At 48.1% G+C, this 15,119-nt stretch overlaps 1 protein-coding gene across 6 annotated transcripts in view; it reads left to right on the forward strand.

Moving 5' to 3' along the window:
• The window catches only part of NAV1 (neuron navigator 1), a 245,554-nt gene extending 230,779 nt beyond the window's left edge, over positions 1–14,775 (forward strand). For 5 of the 6 annotated variants that reach the window (XM_030303210.1, XM_030303207.1, XM_030303209.1 and 2 more), the window contains 15 exons: positions 98–219; positions 988–996; positions 3,909–4,105; positions 4,363–4,555; positions 4,648–4,816; positions 5,350–5,447; positions 5,616–5,711; positions 5,951–6,110; positions 6,795–7,030; positions 7,852–8,006; positions 8,149–8,220; positions 8,713–8,909; positions 9,652–9,770; positions 11,766–11,963; positions 13,874–14,775. In XM_030303210.1, the coding sequence (XP_030159070.1) occupies positions 98–219; positions 988–996; positions 3,909–4,105; positions 4,363–4,555; positions 4,648–4,816; positions 5,350–5,447; positions 5,616–5,711; positions 5,951–6,110; positions 6,795–7,030; positions 7,852–8,006; positions 8,149–8,220; positions 8,713–8,909; positions 9,652–9,770; positions 11,766–11,963; positions 13,874–13,969 (2,117 nt within the window). In that variant the 3' untranslated portion in view covers positions 13,970–14,775. The remainder of the gene's footprint in view (positions 1–97; positions 220–987; positions 997–3,908; positions 4,106–4,362; positions 4,556–4,647; positions 4,817–5,349; positions 5,448–5,615; positions 5,712–5,950; positions 6,111–6,794; positions 7,031–7,851; positions 8,007–8,148; positions 8,221–8,712; positions 8,910–9,651; positions 9,771–11,765; positions 11,964–13,873) is intronic. The other variant, XM_030303208.1, reaches the window with a different exon arrangement.
• The last annotated feature ends 344 nt before the right edge of the window (positions 14,776–15,119 follow it).

A 15,119-nucleotide genomic window follows, 5' to 3' on the forward strand; every position in this document is an offset into this window, starting at 1 on the left:
CCCTTCTCGTCTACGTTTGGCAGCTAGACTTGCCTTAAGTCTCACGTCTTCTTTAAATCTACCCTGTGTATGCTTCCCATTTGTTCGTGGCCCCTAGAACTCCGGATCAAGAGGCAGAACTCCTCAGATAGCATCTCGAGCCTCAACAGCATCACCAGCCATTCCAGCATTGGCAGTGGCAAGGACGCTGATGCAAAAAAGAAGAAGAAAAAGAGCTGGGTAGGTATAGGTTGGGGGCGAGAACTGTGAGGAGCCATGGTGGGCCACCTCCACCTCAGCGTAGGGATTGGCTCCTTCCAGAACCAACCAAGATATGGTCCCTTGGGGTTAACACAAAGCCCCAGGTATCTGCTCAGAGCAAAGTCTGCTAAACTCTCCTTTGATCCCAGTCATACCCCACTTGTACCAAGGCCATCCCTCCAGCCCTTATGCACACCCACTTGCCTTGGGTTCTCCATGCCTTCGATTAGATCCAATGTAATTTGGCAACGGAAAGATATCTCTAGCAGGGAACGTCCTATCAATCCCCTCGCCCATTTCCTTCTCTACTACGGAGAGAAGATTTTCTGAACAAAGCCATTCATACCCGATGCTCCTGGAAGTCATTTCTTCACTTTTTTTGGAGAAGTATTTATGGAACTTTCCATAATACTTCAAAAGGAATCTTTATATTATTGTTGACTAGTCCAGACATAGTTCCCCCCACCGACTCCCCCAGCTGGCTCCTGATAGCCCTAAACTGACTTCGGATGACCTTTCTGCAATTCTATAGGCAGATCTAAAACACTTTTAGCTCCTCTGCTGCCTATGGGAAGGAGAGGATCCCCTAATGGAGATGTCTTGCTCCTCTGTCCCCTGTTCAATAGCACTGGCCCCCAAAGCTTTGTGTAGCACAGATGGGTCCCAGCTGTGTGAAATGAGTGATTAAGTGTTGCTTCTTTTTTTTTCCCTTCAAAATGCTGACTTCAAATCCCTATTTTTTTCCAGGTCTATGAGGTAAGAGACCCAGTTCCTCTCTCCTTGTTTTCTCTTTCCTTTTGCCATACCTTCCCCATTTCCAGAGCAACTCCCTCCCTTAAAGAAAGAGCGGCCACTCATAAAACTAACCGTAACAACCACCCCAGAGTTCCTAACTCACTCCACTGCATGGTCCATCCACGGCTGCCCCACATGAGGACAGAGGAGTGGTCTGGTTGGGGGCCAAATGGGAGAGTTAACCAAACCCTGATCTATTCCCTCCTGTCTTCCCCTTTTTACAAAATCAGACTGTTATAAAAGCAGTCAATTTGAGTTCCCCTATCCAGAAAATGAGCTTTCTGATTTCTGTTGTTGTTGTTGTTCCTTAAACCCTAGAAGCCCAAAATGGAAGAGAATCACTGGATGAACATTATCTTGACCACAATTTCCAGAGGCCAGTTCAGTTTGGGTCTCGCCTGGACATTTCGCTCTATAGGGAGATGAACCAGAGATAGGAGGGGTTATGATTCAGTCCAGGGCACCCTCAAACCACCCGCAGACCTGAAGCCCTCTGAACATCCATGGAGTTCCCAAAGACATTTCAGGGGTTACAGTATAGTTTCTCAGACAAGCAGAAGGTGAACCCAGAAAAACCCAGACATCTGAGGTCCACTAACCCTATCCTAACATTGTGCCAAGTGTTAACGAAGGATGTGAAAAGTGGAGCCTGTAATTTGAACCATCAAGGAGCCTGCAGAATTGCTGAGGAGACAAAAACCAAAATTGTACATATAATATTGATAACAGTCCAACGGTGCCGAAATGCTTAATTCAGCCAGGGGGTGCTAAAGGAGCTCATAGATGAAACTAATTACAGAAGGCAGGGGAAACCCCACAAAGGAGGTAGAAGTTAAACTGAGATGTGACTTTGACAGGAGAGTGTGCCGCGAGGCTTTCTACACAGACACTAATCACAAGGGGAACAGTGGGGCAGGGATTAAAATCAGTGTAGCTAGAGCACTGAGTACAGTGAGGCACAGATATGAAGGGCCTGAAATGCTAGGCTAATTATTTAAACTTGATTCTTTAGGTTAGCATTTCCCAGAATGTATTGTGCTCTAGTCCGTGGAGATGCCCCTTAAAACAGTGATGCCATCATCGAATTTGAGAAGCCCTGCATTTCTATAGTGCACATCCACGTAGGAAGAACTGAGAAGTCCCTCAGTAAAGAGTCTGTTTTGGGGTGCCTGGGTGGCTCAGTTGGTTAAGCGTCCAACCCTTGATTGCAGGATCGTGAGTTCAAGCCCTGCGTTGGGCTCTGTGCTGGTCGAAGGCTACTTAAAAAAAAAAAAAAAAAAAGTCTGTTTCGTTTTGCTTGATTGATCCATTGTTTCCCGAACTCAGGGAATCCTTCACCATCTGACACCAATCAACATCTGCCAACAGTTGGGCTTTGGGGGCCCTGAGCGACACAGAGAACACTACTCTCTCTCTCTCTCTGTCTCTCTCTCTCTCTCTCTCTCTCAGGATCTTAGTGATCTTACAGGGCATGTGCTCCAGGCAGATCGTGGTCACAGGATCTCTTTCTGCACACACACATACACACACACACACACACACACACACACACACACACTTACATACACACACTCTGTCTCTCTGTCTCTCTCTCACTCTCTCTCATTTATACATAGCTTCCCATAGCTACAGCAATGTAGAGGAGACTATTGGGTTGAAAATTAGGAAGGCTGAGTTCCAGTGCCAGGCTTTCCTTCAATCCTGCAATCTCAAACAAGTCACTTTTCAGCCTCGGTTCCTCATCTCTGTGGAGAATTGAGCATTATGGGAGAATCTTGACTCCTCAGTGATGAAATATCCCCTGCGCGCGTACTCTAGCTAACCTCACACATACTCTCTCTCTCATATCCCCATCACAGCCAGATTGGTCCTTTATGCCCTACCTGGGAGACAACAGCACACACTGCCATCAGTTCCACGCCTCACCTGACAGTCTTCCTGTGTTCCAGAAGAGACACTGTGAAAGAGTAGCCTCAAATTTTCCTTTCTTTTCTCTCACTGTCCCAAAGATCTGGTTTGCTTTTGTCCCCTACAGCCTTCGACCCCTCCTTTACTCTCTGTCTCTTGCTGCCATCCCATATCTGTGTCCCTGTGCGTGTGTGCATGCTATATGGATGCATGTGAATGGGTGGGACAGAGCCCTGGTTTGCATCTCTAGCTCACAGCCCTAACACCCAAGCTCATCAACACACCTAAGGTCAAAAACAAAAAACAAAAAAAACATGGTCCAATTGTAGTATCCCAAGTATTCTGAGGAAATGCTGGGAAATATTCCTTACTCTAGGACATTTGAGTGGAAATAGTAGAAAGCACTTGTGTCTGTTTCAATCATTCTGGGATGTGCTGAGCACAAGAGAACTAAAAGAAACGTGATGCCACTCCCTTCTGATGCTTTCCACAGAATCATATTGCCAGTTTCTGGTTAATAGGTAAATGGATTCTGATCTGATGAGCCCTGGTCAAGGTGGATCCTGAGACCCAAAGTGAGCAAGGCTCTAGACTAAGCAAGCAGTAATTGGTCTGCTGGAGAAGGTGGGATTGGGTCATTGAGAGATTGGCCACCATATGACCTCCGGGGGCTTCTCTCTGCCCTCCTCAGGGGCACGGTTCCCCCATGGGAGAGAGCAGACCCAAAAAGTTCCCATAGCCTACAACGGTGAACCAGAACATTCCACTTTCTCTCAGCCCTAATTTCTAGGCAACTCTTCTGTCCATATTCCATGAAGCCAATGAAGCCTTAAGAGGGAGGCTTAATTACAGCAAGCAAATACCCTGTCTGTACAGCTCTCTGTCTCAGAAATCCCAGACCAGTCCTCACCCAGTCTCCGGAGTGGAGCCCTGACGTCTCTCTGCCTGGATCTGCTTTTTTCTAGCTTCGAAGTTCCTTCAACAAAGCCTTCAGCATAAAAAAGGGACCCAAGTCAGCTTCCTCATACTCTGATATTGAGGAGATTGCCACACCCGACTCCTCTGCCCCCTCATCCCCCAAACTACAGCACGGCTCCACAGAGACTGCTTCGCCCTCCATCAAGTCCTCCAACTCCTCCTCTGTGGGCATTGATGTCACCGAGTAAGTGCTTTCTGCCCGCCACCCTGCCCAGTACTATGTAAGCTGCTGGCCAGAGCTGGCAGCTATGCCCATCGATTGCCCCTGCACCGTAGATGTCTCCTGGACCATGTGAGGCCAGCGATGGACCTTCCCTCCCACTACTGCTACTGATTATCTCAGGGCAGGAGGAACCGAGACTAGCAGCCAAGGGTCTCAGTGTCCCCTAGTCACTCTAGAGCTTCCCCACATGACCTGGCTTCACTCTCACTTTCTTACAGGGGCCCCGCCCACCCGGTTCCCCACACTAGGCTGTTCCATGGCAACGAGGAGGAGGAGCCCGAGAAGAAGGAAGTATCGGAACTGCGCTCCGAGCTGTGGGAGAAGGAGATGAAGCTCACAGACATCCGCTTGGAAGCCCTCAACTCTGCCCATCAACTGGACCAACTTCGGGAGACGATGCACAACATGCAGGTCGGTGTCTGGGCAGAGAGCTGAGGAAAGGGAAGACCGAGGCTCGAGATCTGTCCAACCCTGCAACCCTACCCTGTCTGTTCTCGCCACAGTTGGAGGTGGACCTGCTGAAAGCGGAGAATGACCGGCTGAAGGTAGCCCCCGGCCCCTCATCAGGCTCCACGCCAGGGCAGGTCCCTGGATCATCTGCTTTATCATCCCCTCGCCGCTCCCTGGGCCTTGCCCTCACACATTCCTTCAGCCCAAGTCTCACAGACACAGGTACCTGTTTGGGAGGAGAACTTTTAAGGGTGGAAAGAAGAAAAGGGGTTCGCTGTGACACTATTCCACTTGTACTGGTGGCATCTTTCTTAGGTCACGGAGGGAATGATGCCTAAACCAAGCAGATGCCAGTGTCGTGAGACACGAAGAGTTGTTAGGGTCCTTCAACCTTTTTATAAAAAAAAATTTTTTTAAGGTTTATTTATTTTTGAGAGAGAGAGAGAGAGAGACAGAGCACGAGTAGGGTTGGGGGTGGGCAGAGAGAGAGGGAGACAGACCCGAAGCAGGCTCCAGGCTCTGAGCTGTCAGCACAGAGCCCCATGTGGGGTTCGAACTTATGAACCATGAGATCATGACCTGAGCCAAAGTCAGATGCTTAACCGACTGAGCCACCCAGGTGACCCTGGTCCTTGAACCTTCATTTGGGCTTCAATTTTTGTAAGAAATACTTATTTGGAAAGGATGATGACTGGAAGGTTTAGGAAAGCCTATGGGTGTCCCCTAAAGCCAATAGTATTTTTCACCGTCTACAGACCTGTCACCCATGGATGGCATCAGTACTTGTGGTCCAAAGGAGGAAGTGACCCTTCGGGTGGTGGTGAGGATGCCCCCCCAGCACATCATCAAAGGGGTAAGGAACTTCAAGAAGGCCTGGTCACACTATTGTTTTTATCCAAGAAAATCGGGTCTCTGAATACCCCCCAAACCAGAGTACCCCAATGCTAATGCCTTTCATGATCCCTCCCTTTCTTGGAGTGATCTGCACTGAGGCTCACATCCTTCTGCCTTGGCCGTATAGGACTTGAAGCAACAGGAATTCTTCCTGGGATGTAGCAAGGTCAGTGGAAAAGTTGACTGGAAGATGCTGGATGAAGCCGTTTTCCAAGTGTTCAAGGTAAAGGGATACATGTACTCACAAAGGTGGTTCATCTTCTCATGGGAAATTCAGCCATCCGGGCATTGGGATCTTGGGGACCTTTGATGCTTCGTGGAGAAATGCTAACTAGGAAACACATGTTCCTCCCTTACTCTGTCTACTTGTGTTCCCTCTAAAATTTGTGGCTTGTACATCTGTGTTTGTATCATCTTGGTGTTCCTCTCTATTCCTTTTTTTCTCCTTTTCTTGTCGGTTAGGACTATATTTCTAAGATGGACCCAGCCTCCACCCTTGGACTGAGCACCGAGTCCATCCATGGCTATAGCATCAGCCATGTGAAGCGAGTATTGGATGCAGAGCCCCCAGAGATGCCTCCCTGCCGCCGGGGCGTCAACAACATATCCGTCTCCCTCAAAGGTCAGTCTTTGTCTCTTCGGGTGCAGCGATACAGGGTGAAGGAGGGAGAGGAACATCAGACCATCCGTCGCGCATTCGTTCAACAAGGATTTACTGAGAAGCTATACTGTGCTGGTCGCTGTACTTAAGTGACGAGAGATATGAAAAGATCAGGAAGGGGCGCCTGGGTGGTTCAGTCAGTTAAGCATCCCACTTCATCTCAGGTCATGATCTCACGACTCCTGGGTTCGAGCCCCACGTCGGGCTCTGTGCTGAGAGCTCAGAGCCTGGAGCCTGCTTCGGATTCTGTGTCTCCCGCTCTCTCTGCCCCTCCCCCGCTCACCCTCTGTTGCTCTCTTTCTCTCTCAAAAATAAGTAAACATTAAAAAATAACAATAAAAAATAAAAAGATGAGTAAGATCCAATCCTAACTTTTATTCCCAGGGCCATTTTCATTCCCAGAGAAATTTCTAGGAAGCCTGGGTTTCTCACTCCACCCACACACCCATAGCTCAGAACATGTCCCGAAAACATAAGATCTGCATTTTCAAAACTAGGGGTTTGGGGATTCTCGTGGAACCACAGGGCCGGTGGTTCTGAGTTCTTTCAGTGGGCTCTGAAGAAAGAAATGCCATCAGGCGCCCTTGCCGTCCTCAGGGCCCTGGTCGTGGCTCATGCTCTCTGGGGCGGGGTGGGGGGGGTCAGGGCTGAAGGAGAAGTGCGTCGACAGCCTGGTGTTTGAGACGCTGGTCCCCAAGCCGATGATGCAGCATTACATCAGCCTCCTGCTCAAGCACCGGCGCCTCGTCCTCTCGGGCCCCAGCGGCACAGGGAAGACCTACCTGACCAACCGGCTGGCTGAATACTTGGTGGAGCGTTCCGGCCGCGAGGTCACGGAGGGCATCGTCAGCACTTTCAACATGCACCAACAGTCTTGCAAGGTAGCTGCCTCCTGACCCACCCACCAGTCTTTGCCTGGGACTCTGCTTCCCCAAAGCCTTGCCCAGGCCTTTCCCCACCCCCTCTTTTCCCTTTCCTCCCCTTTGCCTGAATCTTCTCCCTTCAGAGTTCTTTTCTTTCCCATCCCACGGCATCCCCTTTCCTAGTCCCTCCTCTGCCCCCAGTTTCTTTCCACACTTTTCCCTTCCCTTCTTTCTCCATTCTTCCCGTGGCCTCTGTTACACTCCTTTCCCTTTTGCTGATCCTGAACTAAACGACACCCTTATTTCCACCTCACTTTCTGCCAACCCTGAAAGTCCCGTCTCTTCTTTTGTTTTCTTCCCTCTACCTTTCTTTTCAGTATTTCTTTTCCATTTTACCTTGACTTTGAACTTTCTGGGGAGAAGCACTCCCCAGAATTAAATGTTATACATTATGCGGTTCCCTACCAAATCTGGACGTCTCTTGAACACTCTGAAGTCGCTTCAAATTTTGGCTCTTCCCAGCACGGGGAGGCACGTCCATTGGAGTGGTTCATGGTGCCAACCCAGTGAAAAGCCGTGTAGGATAGACAATATGATCCCCACCCTTCGGGGACTTAAGAGGCACTGCTTAAGATGGGTTGCCTTAGAGCCTTTGGGACCATGGTTTATCAGTCCATAGTAGCGTGCTTCTACAGTCGCATGTTAAAATGCATCAGACAGGAACCAAAGGCTCCAGGGAAATGCAGAACTAGCATAGCTTCTCCAGAAGCCTTCCTCCCAAGGTTGATCCAAGTGCTCTCGACTCCTGAGTGCTGACCCGCTTCCTTCTCTTATCTCAGGATCTGCAACTGTATCTCTCCAACCTGGCCAACCAGATAGACCGGGAGACAGGAATTGGGGATGTCCCCCTGGTGATCCTGTTGGATGACCTGAGTGAAGCAGGCTCCATCAGTGAGCTGGTCAATGGGGCTCTCACCTGCAAGTACCACAAATGGTAAGCGGGACTCAGGACCAAAGTCACCACAGTGGGAAGAGAGCCTGGTCGGTCCAACCTGTGAGCTTTTCATTGGGTCTAAATAGCAGAAAGCAAGTGTTAAAACGAGTCTAAGTAAACCTTTTTCCTCCTTCTCCCACAGTCCTTATATTATAGGTACCACCAATCAGCCGGTAAAAATGACACCCAATCATGGCTTGCACTTGAGCTTCAGGTAAGAACTGTGCCCTGGATGAACCTTCCAACCCTACCTAAGATTCTATAAACTAGTTAAATCCCAGGATCCAACTAGAGGGGCAGTACCAGAAGGAAAGCGAATTAGGCGGGGCCTCTGGGCTGGGAAGAGAGATTAGGTATATTTGCCATGTCAGTGATGGGGTGGAGGAGACCCCTCGAGAAGAGGAAGAAACTGCAAAACTAGGGGCTGAAGCTAGGACGCTGTAATTTGGGTTCTCTGCCCACACACCACCTCCCCATCTGGGTCATTGGGGTCAGAGGGTTATCTGAAGAGGGTCACTGATTTGAGGGTCAGCTCTGCCTGCCCAGTGCTACTGCCCTGAGTTCTGCCGAGCCCGCTATTACTTGCAAAGAAATCCAGCGGGCATCAGTGGGAGGCAGGCAGGAGGAGGGACAGACTGGCAGGGGATGAGCACCGACAGTGTCCGCATTGCCACCCCGTCCCCATTCTCCCCATTCCTGGCTGCAGGATGCTGACCTTCTCCAACAACGTGGAGCCAGCCAATGGCTTCCTGGTTCGTTACCTGAGGAGGAAGCTGGTAGAGTCGGACAGTGACATCAATGCCAACAAGGAAGAGCTGCTTCGGGTGCTCGACTGGGTGCCCAAGCTGTGGTACCATCTCCACACCTTCCTTGAGAAGCACAGCACCTCAGACTTCCTTATCGGTACTGGGGTTCAGCTTCCGCCTTGGGGTCAGAAGGTGGCTTTCCTCTCCGACTTTGCCACCCAGTGGGATGTTCCCCTTTCTTTCTGGAGTCCTCAGCATGTAAAGGAGTGGCAAGCCTCAGGGCTTCAGACCCAGGTCCACTTAATGACTTAAGAAGTGTTCCCCTTGCAGTTAGCCCCACGATGGGGGCAAATCACTTCAACCAGCAGAAAGCTAACCCCGCTCCCTCATTTTTCCCACACTTAACAGGGAAAAGGAAGGAAAGTGTTTAGGAGGGAATGTAAGAGGTTCCCGTCACTCCCTCACCTTGCTTCTACCTTGTGAGGAACCATGTTTATGAGACTGCCAGCCAGGCAGCCGCTCCCACTAGTCTTGACAACAATCTCAGGACAGCCTGACTCTAGATTTCTTTTATTCCCCGGCGCCTGGATGGCTCAGTCAGTTGAGTGTCCGGCTTGGTTTCAGCTCAGGTCATGACCGCATGGTTCGTGGGATCAAGCCCCTCACCAGGCTCTGTGCTGACAGCAGGGGCCTGCTTGGGATTCTCTCTCACCCTCTCTCTGCCCCTCCCCCACTCACTCCTGCTCTCTCTGTAAACAAATAAACTTAAAAAAAAAAATACATTTCTTTCACTCCTTTAGTTATCAGATCCCTCTGCCTGGTATTAAGAAGTAAAAGAGAGAGATGACTGGGGAGAGTTGAGTTCTCAGCCATCTCAATGGCCTCATCCTTTTCCCTAGGCCCTTGCTTCTTTCTGTCCTGTCCCATTGGCATTGAAGACTTCCGGACCTGGTTCATTGACCTGTGGAACAATTCTATCATTCCCTACCTACAGGAAGGAGCGAAGGATGGGATCAAGGTGAGCCCTACCGTCTGACTTTACTCAATCCCCAAGGTCAGGCTGTCCCACCAAACAAAGCAGAATATCTCTTCAAGGTTAGACATGAGGCTAATATGATTAGTTAGGTTCTCTTCCTACTCTTAGGTAGAGTAAGGCCGTGTCTCCAGTCACCATTTAGCAAATGGCTATGGGAGCACTGTCTCTGTGGCCTGTCCAGTCCTGGGCTTTCTGGCTCCATGCCCAACTCAGACCTCTCTCTTAAGGATCAGAGCAGGGGCACCTGGGTGGCTCAGTCTTTTGAGCATCTGACTTCGGCTCACGTCATGATCTCACAGTTTGTGAGATCCCCACATTGGGCTCAGGGCTGTCAGTGCAGAGCCTGCTTCAGATCCTCTGTCGCTCCCCTCTCTGGCCCGTCCCCCACTCATACTCTCTCAAAAATGAATAAATATTTTTTAAAAAGAGGATCAAATAGAGAAATCACCAAGCTAAGAATTAAGTAAAAACCCTACTATTAACTACTAATAAAAATGTTACTTTGGCCCAGTTCCATAACCTTTTTAAACATCCTTCTATAGAAGAAAGGAGATAATAAATTCTGCTCTGCCTAAATCACTGGGTTGTTTTGAAGATGTGAAATATGTGAAAAGATTTTTAGAAGTTAGAATAAGAAGGATGCAAATAAGAATGCAAAAGGAAGAGGTCATTTTATTAAAACATCCCCAGTTTTTTTTTCCCGTGAAGTAGGACATAATGATCACTATAGTCTATTCCAGCCCTAGTGAACTGTAATGCAATGTCTGGACCCCTATTGGCCATATATTTTCCATAAAAGTAATTTGTTATTGGTGTACCTGAGAGGCTCAGTTGGTTAAGCATCTGATTTCCACTCACGTCATGATCTTATGGCCTGGGTTCAAGCCCCACATCAGGCTCTCTGCTGTCAGGGTATACAGCCTGCTTTGGATCCTAAAAAAAAAAATACAAAAAAGAATAAAAAATAAAACATAAATAGTAATTTGTTATTGTAATAGATATCCCCTAAGGACATGGTAAATTTCTAGAGACACTATCTATGAAACTGATGCCAGAAAACATTATTTCACTTAATTTTGCATTAAGCAGGTTCCAGGCTCTGAGCTGTCAGCACAGAGCCCAACACGGAGCCTGAACTCATGAACCTCGAGATCATGACCTGAGCCAAAGTCAGATCCTTAACCCAACTGAGCCACCCAGGTGCTCCAAAGTCAGAATTTTTTTTGTGAGATATGATTACTAAGGGTGCCTGGGTGGCTCAGTCAGCTGAGCATCTGACTTCGGCTCAGGTCATGATTTCACAATTCGAGTCCCAGCGTTGGGCTCTGTGCTGCCAGCTCAGAGCCTGGATCCTGCCTCAGATTCTGTGTCTCCCTCTCTCTCTCCCCCTCCCCCAATCACACTCCATCTCTCTCGCTCTCAAAAATAAATAAACATTAAAAAAAATTTAGGGCTGCCTGGGTGGCCCAGTCGGTTAAATTTTAGCTCAGGTCATGATCTTCTGGTTCGTGAGTTCAAGCCCCACATTGGGCTCTGTGCTGACAGCTCAGAGCCTGGAGCCTGCTTCAGATTCTGTGTCTCCCTCTCTGCCCCTCCCCACTCATGCGCTCGCTTTCTCTCTCTCTCTCAAAAATAAATAAACATTAAAAAAGTTTTTTGACTTAAAAATTTTTAAACATTTTAGAAGAAGATATGATTACTAAAGTGGGAGAATTTCTTACTCAAAAAGTAAAATTATGGGACCATAAGATGGGTACATGTTAAGTATTTAACACAGTCTACCAAATTATCCTCCAAAGTAGTTTTACCAGCTGACACCAACTTACTTCTTTTGTTGGGAAACTCAGAAAATTCCATGGGGGATCAGAGCCTCAAGGCTTTCCATTTAGGAAGTCCGTATGACCATCAGGAGACTGCATGAGCAAGCTTCTACCTATGGATTCCTCTGCCGGTACTCACATTTCCCCTTCTATCCAGGTCCATGGACAGAAAGCTGCTTGGGAGGACCCAGTGGAGTGGGTCCGGGACACTCTTCCCTGGCCATCAGCCCAACAAGACCAGTCGAAGCTGTACCACTTGCCTCCACCTACCGTGGGCCCTCATAGCATTGCCTCACCTCCCGAGGATAGGACAGTCAAAGATAGCACCCCAAGTTCTCTGGACTCGGACCCTCTGGTGAGTAGAAGCCATTCTAAGGTAAAAGTAAGAGTATTATGGAATTGAACTCTTCGTGCATACCCTGATGGACACTGAAGGGTATCAGCAAGCCCAGGACTAGGAGGAGGTCAGTGAGGAGCTCAACTCTCAGAATCCTGGGTTATAAAGATCATATGCCTGCAACCTAGCTTAAGCTAAATAATAATGCATGCTGGCAAGATATACTCTAGTAAAGAGCCAAGTCTCAGGCAGATCCCAGGTAGGATGCATGGTCACTACCTCTCCCTCTATGCTCTCGTGCTGTCCTGAAGACTGCCTCAGCTCAGTGGATTTCATGAGCCCCTGTAAGAAGCAGTCTGAGACAAGTGACCAACTAGGGGCAAATATTTGCAAGGCTTGTAACCAAAAGAGGATTGGTATCTAGAATATATAAAACTTCCCGGGGCACCTGGGTGGCTCAGTCAGTTAAGTGTCCGACTTCAGCTCAGGTCATGGGTCCAGTCGTGGGTTCGAGCCCCGCGTCAGGCTCTGTGCTGACAGCTGGGAGCCTGGAGCCTGCTTCGGATTCTGTGTCTCCCTCTCTCTCTCTGCCCCTCCCCGGCTTGCACTCTGTCTCTCTCTCTCTCTCAAAAATAAACATTAAAAAAATAGAATATATAAAACTTGCCACAAAATTTCCAAATAGAACGGACAAAAGATATGAATAGGCATTTGACTAGAGGAAGTGCAAATGGCCAATAAAAATATAAAAAGATCCGTAACCTCTCTAGTAATTGCGGGAATGCACATCCAAATAAGGAGATAACCATTTCACACTGCAAAAATAGTGTGTTTGGAAGCACAGGCTTCCTACTCTGCTGGTGGGAGTGTTCATTAGCAAAGTCATTTTCGGAAGATAACTTGGCAGCTTATATTAAAATTTCAATGTGCACAACTTCTGTGACCTTGCCGTTTTACCTTGCAAGAAATTCTTCCACATAATACACTTTTATTTCAATTTTGACTTTGTTAAAAATGTAGTTATCTGTGTAAAAAAAAAAAAGCCATTAAGTTGGAAGACTGTTAGTGATCATGTAAATAAAAGGGTAGAGAGAAGATTCGATAAAGAACCAACCAGGCGTACTTAGCTAAAATGGAGGGTCATAGTCTTGAAGAACCAGGGGAGAGTGAGAGGTAAAGAGGGAAGAAGGAAGGAGGTAAATTACACTGAAGAGTTTAGACTTGACACAGAGCACTAGGGTACGTGAGCCAGGGGAATCTGGTTCATGATAACACTGGTTATCATCTATTGGAAGAAGTTGACAGACACAGATGTTCTTAGGGCCACTTTGCACATCCCTCCCAATATTAGTCAGTGTGTACGCGCCTTCTGTCCTTTTCTAGAGTGTGAGCGCCCTAGAAGCAGAGGGGGTCTCCGCTGTTTGGGCATCAGCTCATGGCAGGGCACCTTATGTCTCAGCCACACTCCTGAACATCACACACACATGCTTACAGACAGGGTTTAAGTAATCATTGCTGCTTTTTCTTTTTCTTTCTTTCTTTCTTTCTTTCTTTCTTTCTTTCCTTCTTTCTTTCTTTCTTTCATTTATTTTGAGAGAGAGAGTAGGTGCAGGGCAGGGGCAGAGAGAGAGGGAGACAGAGAAACCCAAGCAGGCTCCACGCCTTCAGTGCAGGGCCCGATGCAGGGCTCAATCTCACGAACCTGAGATCATGACCTGAGCCGAAACCAAGAGTCGGACGCTCAACTGACTAAGCCACCCAGGAGCCCCTTCACTGCTGCTTTTTCATGAGCCACTTGTAAACTCTCTGGGCTCTAAATCACTTACGAAACGAGAATCAGACCCAGGATCTAGATTGTATTAGGTTTCCCTTTTGGGGGCGGGACCCTGAGTCCTAACTCTCATTAATCCATCCTTTGCCCTTTTTAGATGGCCATGCTGCTGAAGCTTCAAGAAGCTGCCAATTACATTGAGTCTCCAGATCGAGAAACCATCCTGGACCCCAACCTCCAGGCCACACTTTGAGGGCCCAACAGTCCCTGTCACCCCGGACAGCAGAATGCCGGCAGGAGCGACGTTCTCTCCTCCTCTCCCCTCTCTTCTTCCAGAGCACTGGCTCTCCGGCCCAAGAGGAGAACAGGAGGGGGAGGAGGAGGTGAAGGAAGAGGGCAGGTTCTTGGTGCTGCACCTTTGAGAACTTCCTAGGAAGGACTGGTGGGGTGGAGTTTGGAAACTTGTGTCCCCTAGATCCATTTACTGGCCTCCTCTCATGACTTTGGGGAAAAGATGATTCTGGGTCTTTTTCCTTGATTTCTTGTCTCAATTAGAAACTCCTAGGCTTTCTGGGGAGGGGCTCAGAAGACATCAGCAAAACCTGCAGCAGTTCCTAAATGATTCTCATGAACAGCTCTGAGAGAGACAGCCCTGTGTGGGGAAACCTGAGGGAGGTGGAAGCTCCCCAGAATTTCTCACAGACCCTTCCGAGTTCTGTCACCACTGCCAATCACTCTTCTTCCCCCAGAGATCTGGCTGGAGCCAAGAAAAAGAAGCATGTGGTTTAAAAAATGTTTAAATCAATCTGTAAAAGGTATTTAAAAAAAAAAAAAAAAAGGAAAGATGAAGCTGGAGAGAGAGGAAACAGTTGCCAAGGTAGAGAGAGCGCTGCCCATCCCTGGATGACATAAGGGATGATGACAAGATGGCTGCCTATCTCAGAAGTCACCACACCACAAAAATAACATTCCAGCCTTCAGAGAAAGACTGCTAGCCGTCTTACACCCTTTAATTTAACATGCATGACAGTCAATAAACCCTACTTTTTTTATTTTTTATTTTCGCTTTTTGTTTCGTTTCTTTTTTTTCCCCTCCCATGTGCCTATTGATTTTCCTTTTCTTTCTTTTCTTTCTTTCTTCCTTTCTTTCTTTTTCTTTCTTCCTTCCTTCCTTCCTTCCTTCCTTCCTTTCTTTCTTCCTTCCTTCCTTCCTTTCTTTTGTCCCCCCCATCTCCTCTCATGCCCACAAAATGCTTGGATTGCTTTTCCTGGGCCTAGTTTGGCTTTGCCAAGTGGGTTTTCTCTGGAGAATCTGATGCCATCTAACTGGCCCTAGCTAGATACCTGCCACCCCACTATCTCTGGCGTCCTTGGGACTTATATGAGACATGAAGCATTGGCTC

Source organism: Lynx canadensis, chromosome F1 (genome assembly GCF_007474595.2).
Source record: "Lynx canadensis isolate LIC74 chromosome F1, mLynCan4.pri.v2, whole genome shotgun sequence".
NCBI classification, from domain to species: domain Eukaryota; kingdom Metazoa; phylum Chordata; class Mammalia; order Carnivora; family Felidae; genus Lynx; species Lynx canadensis.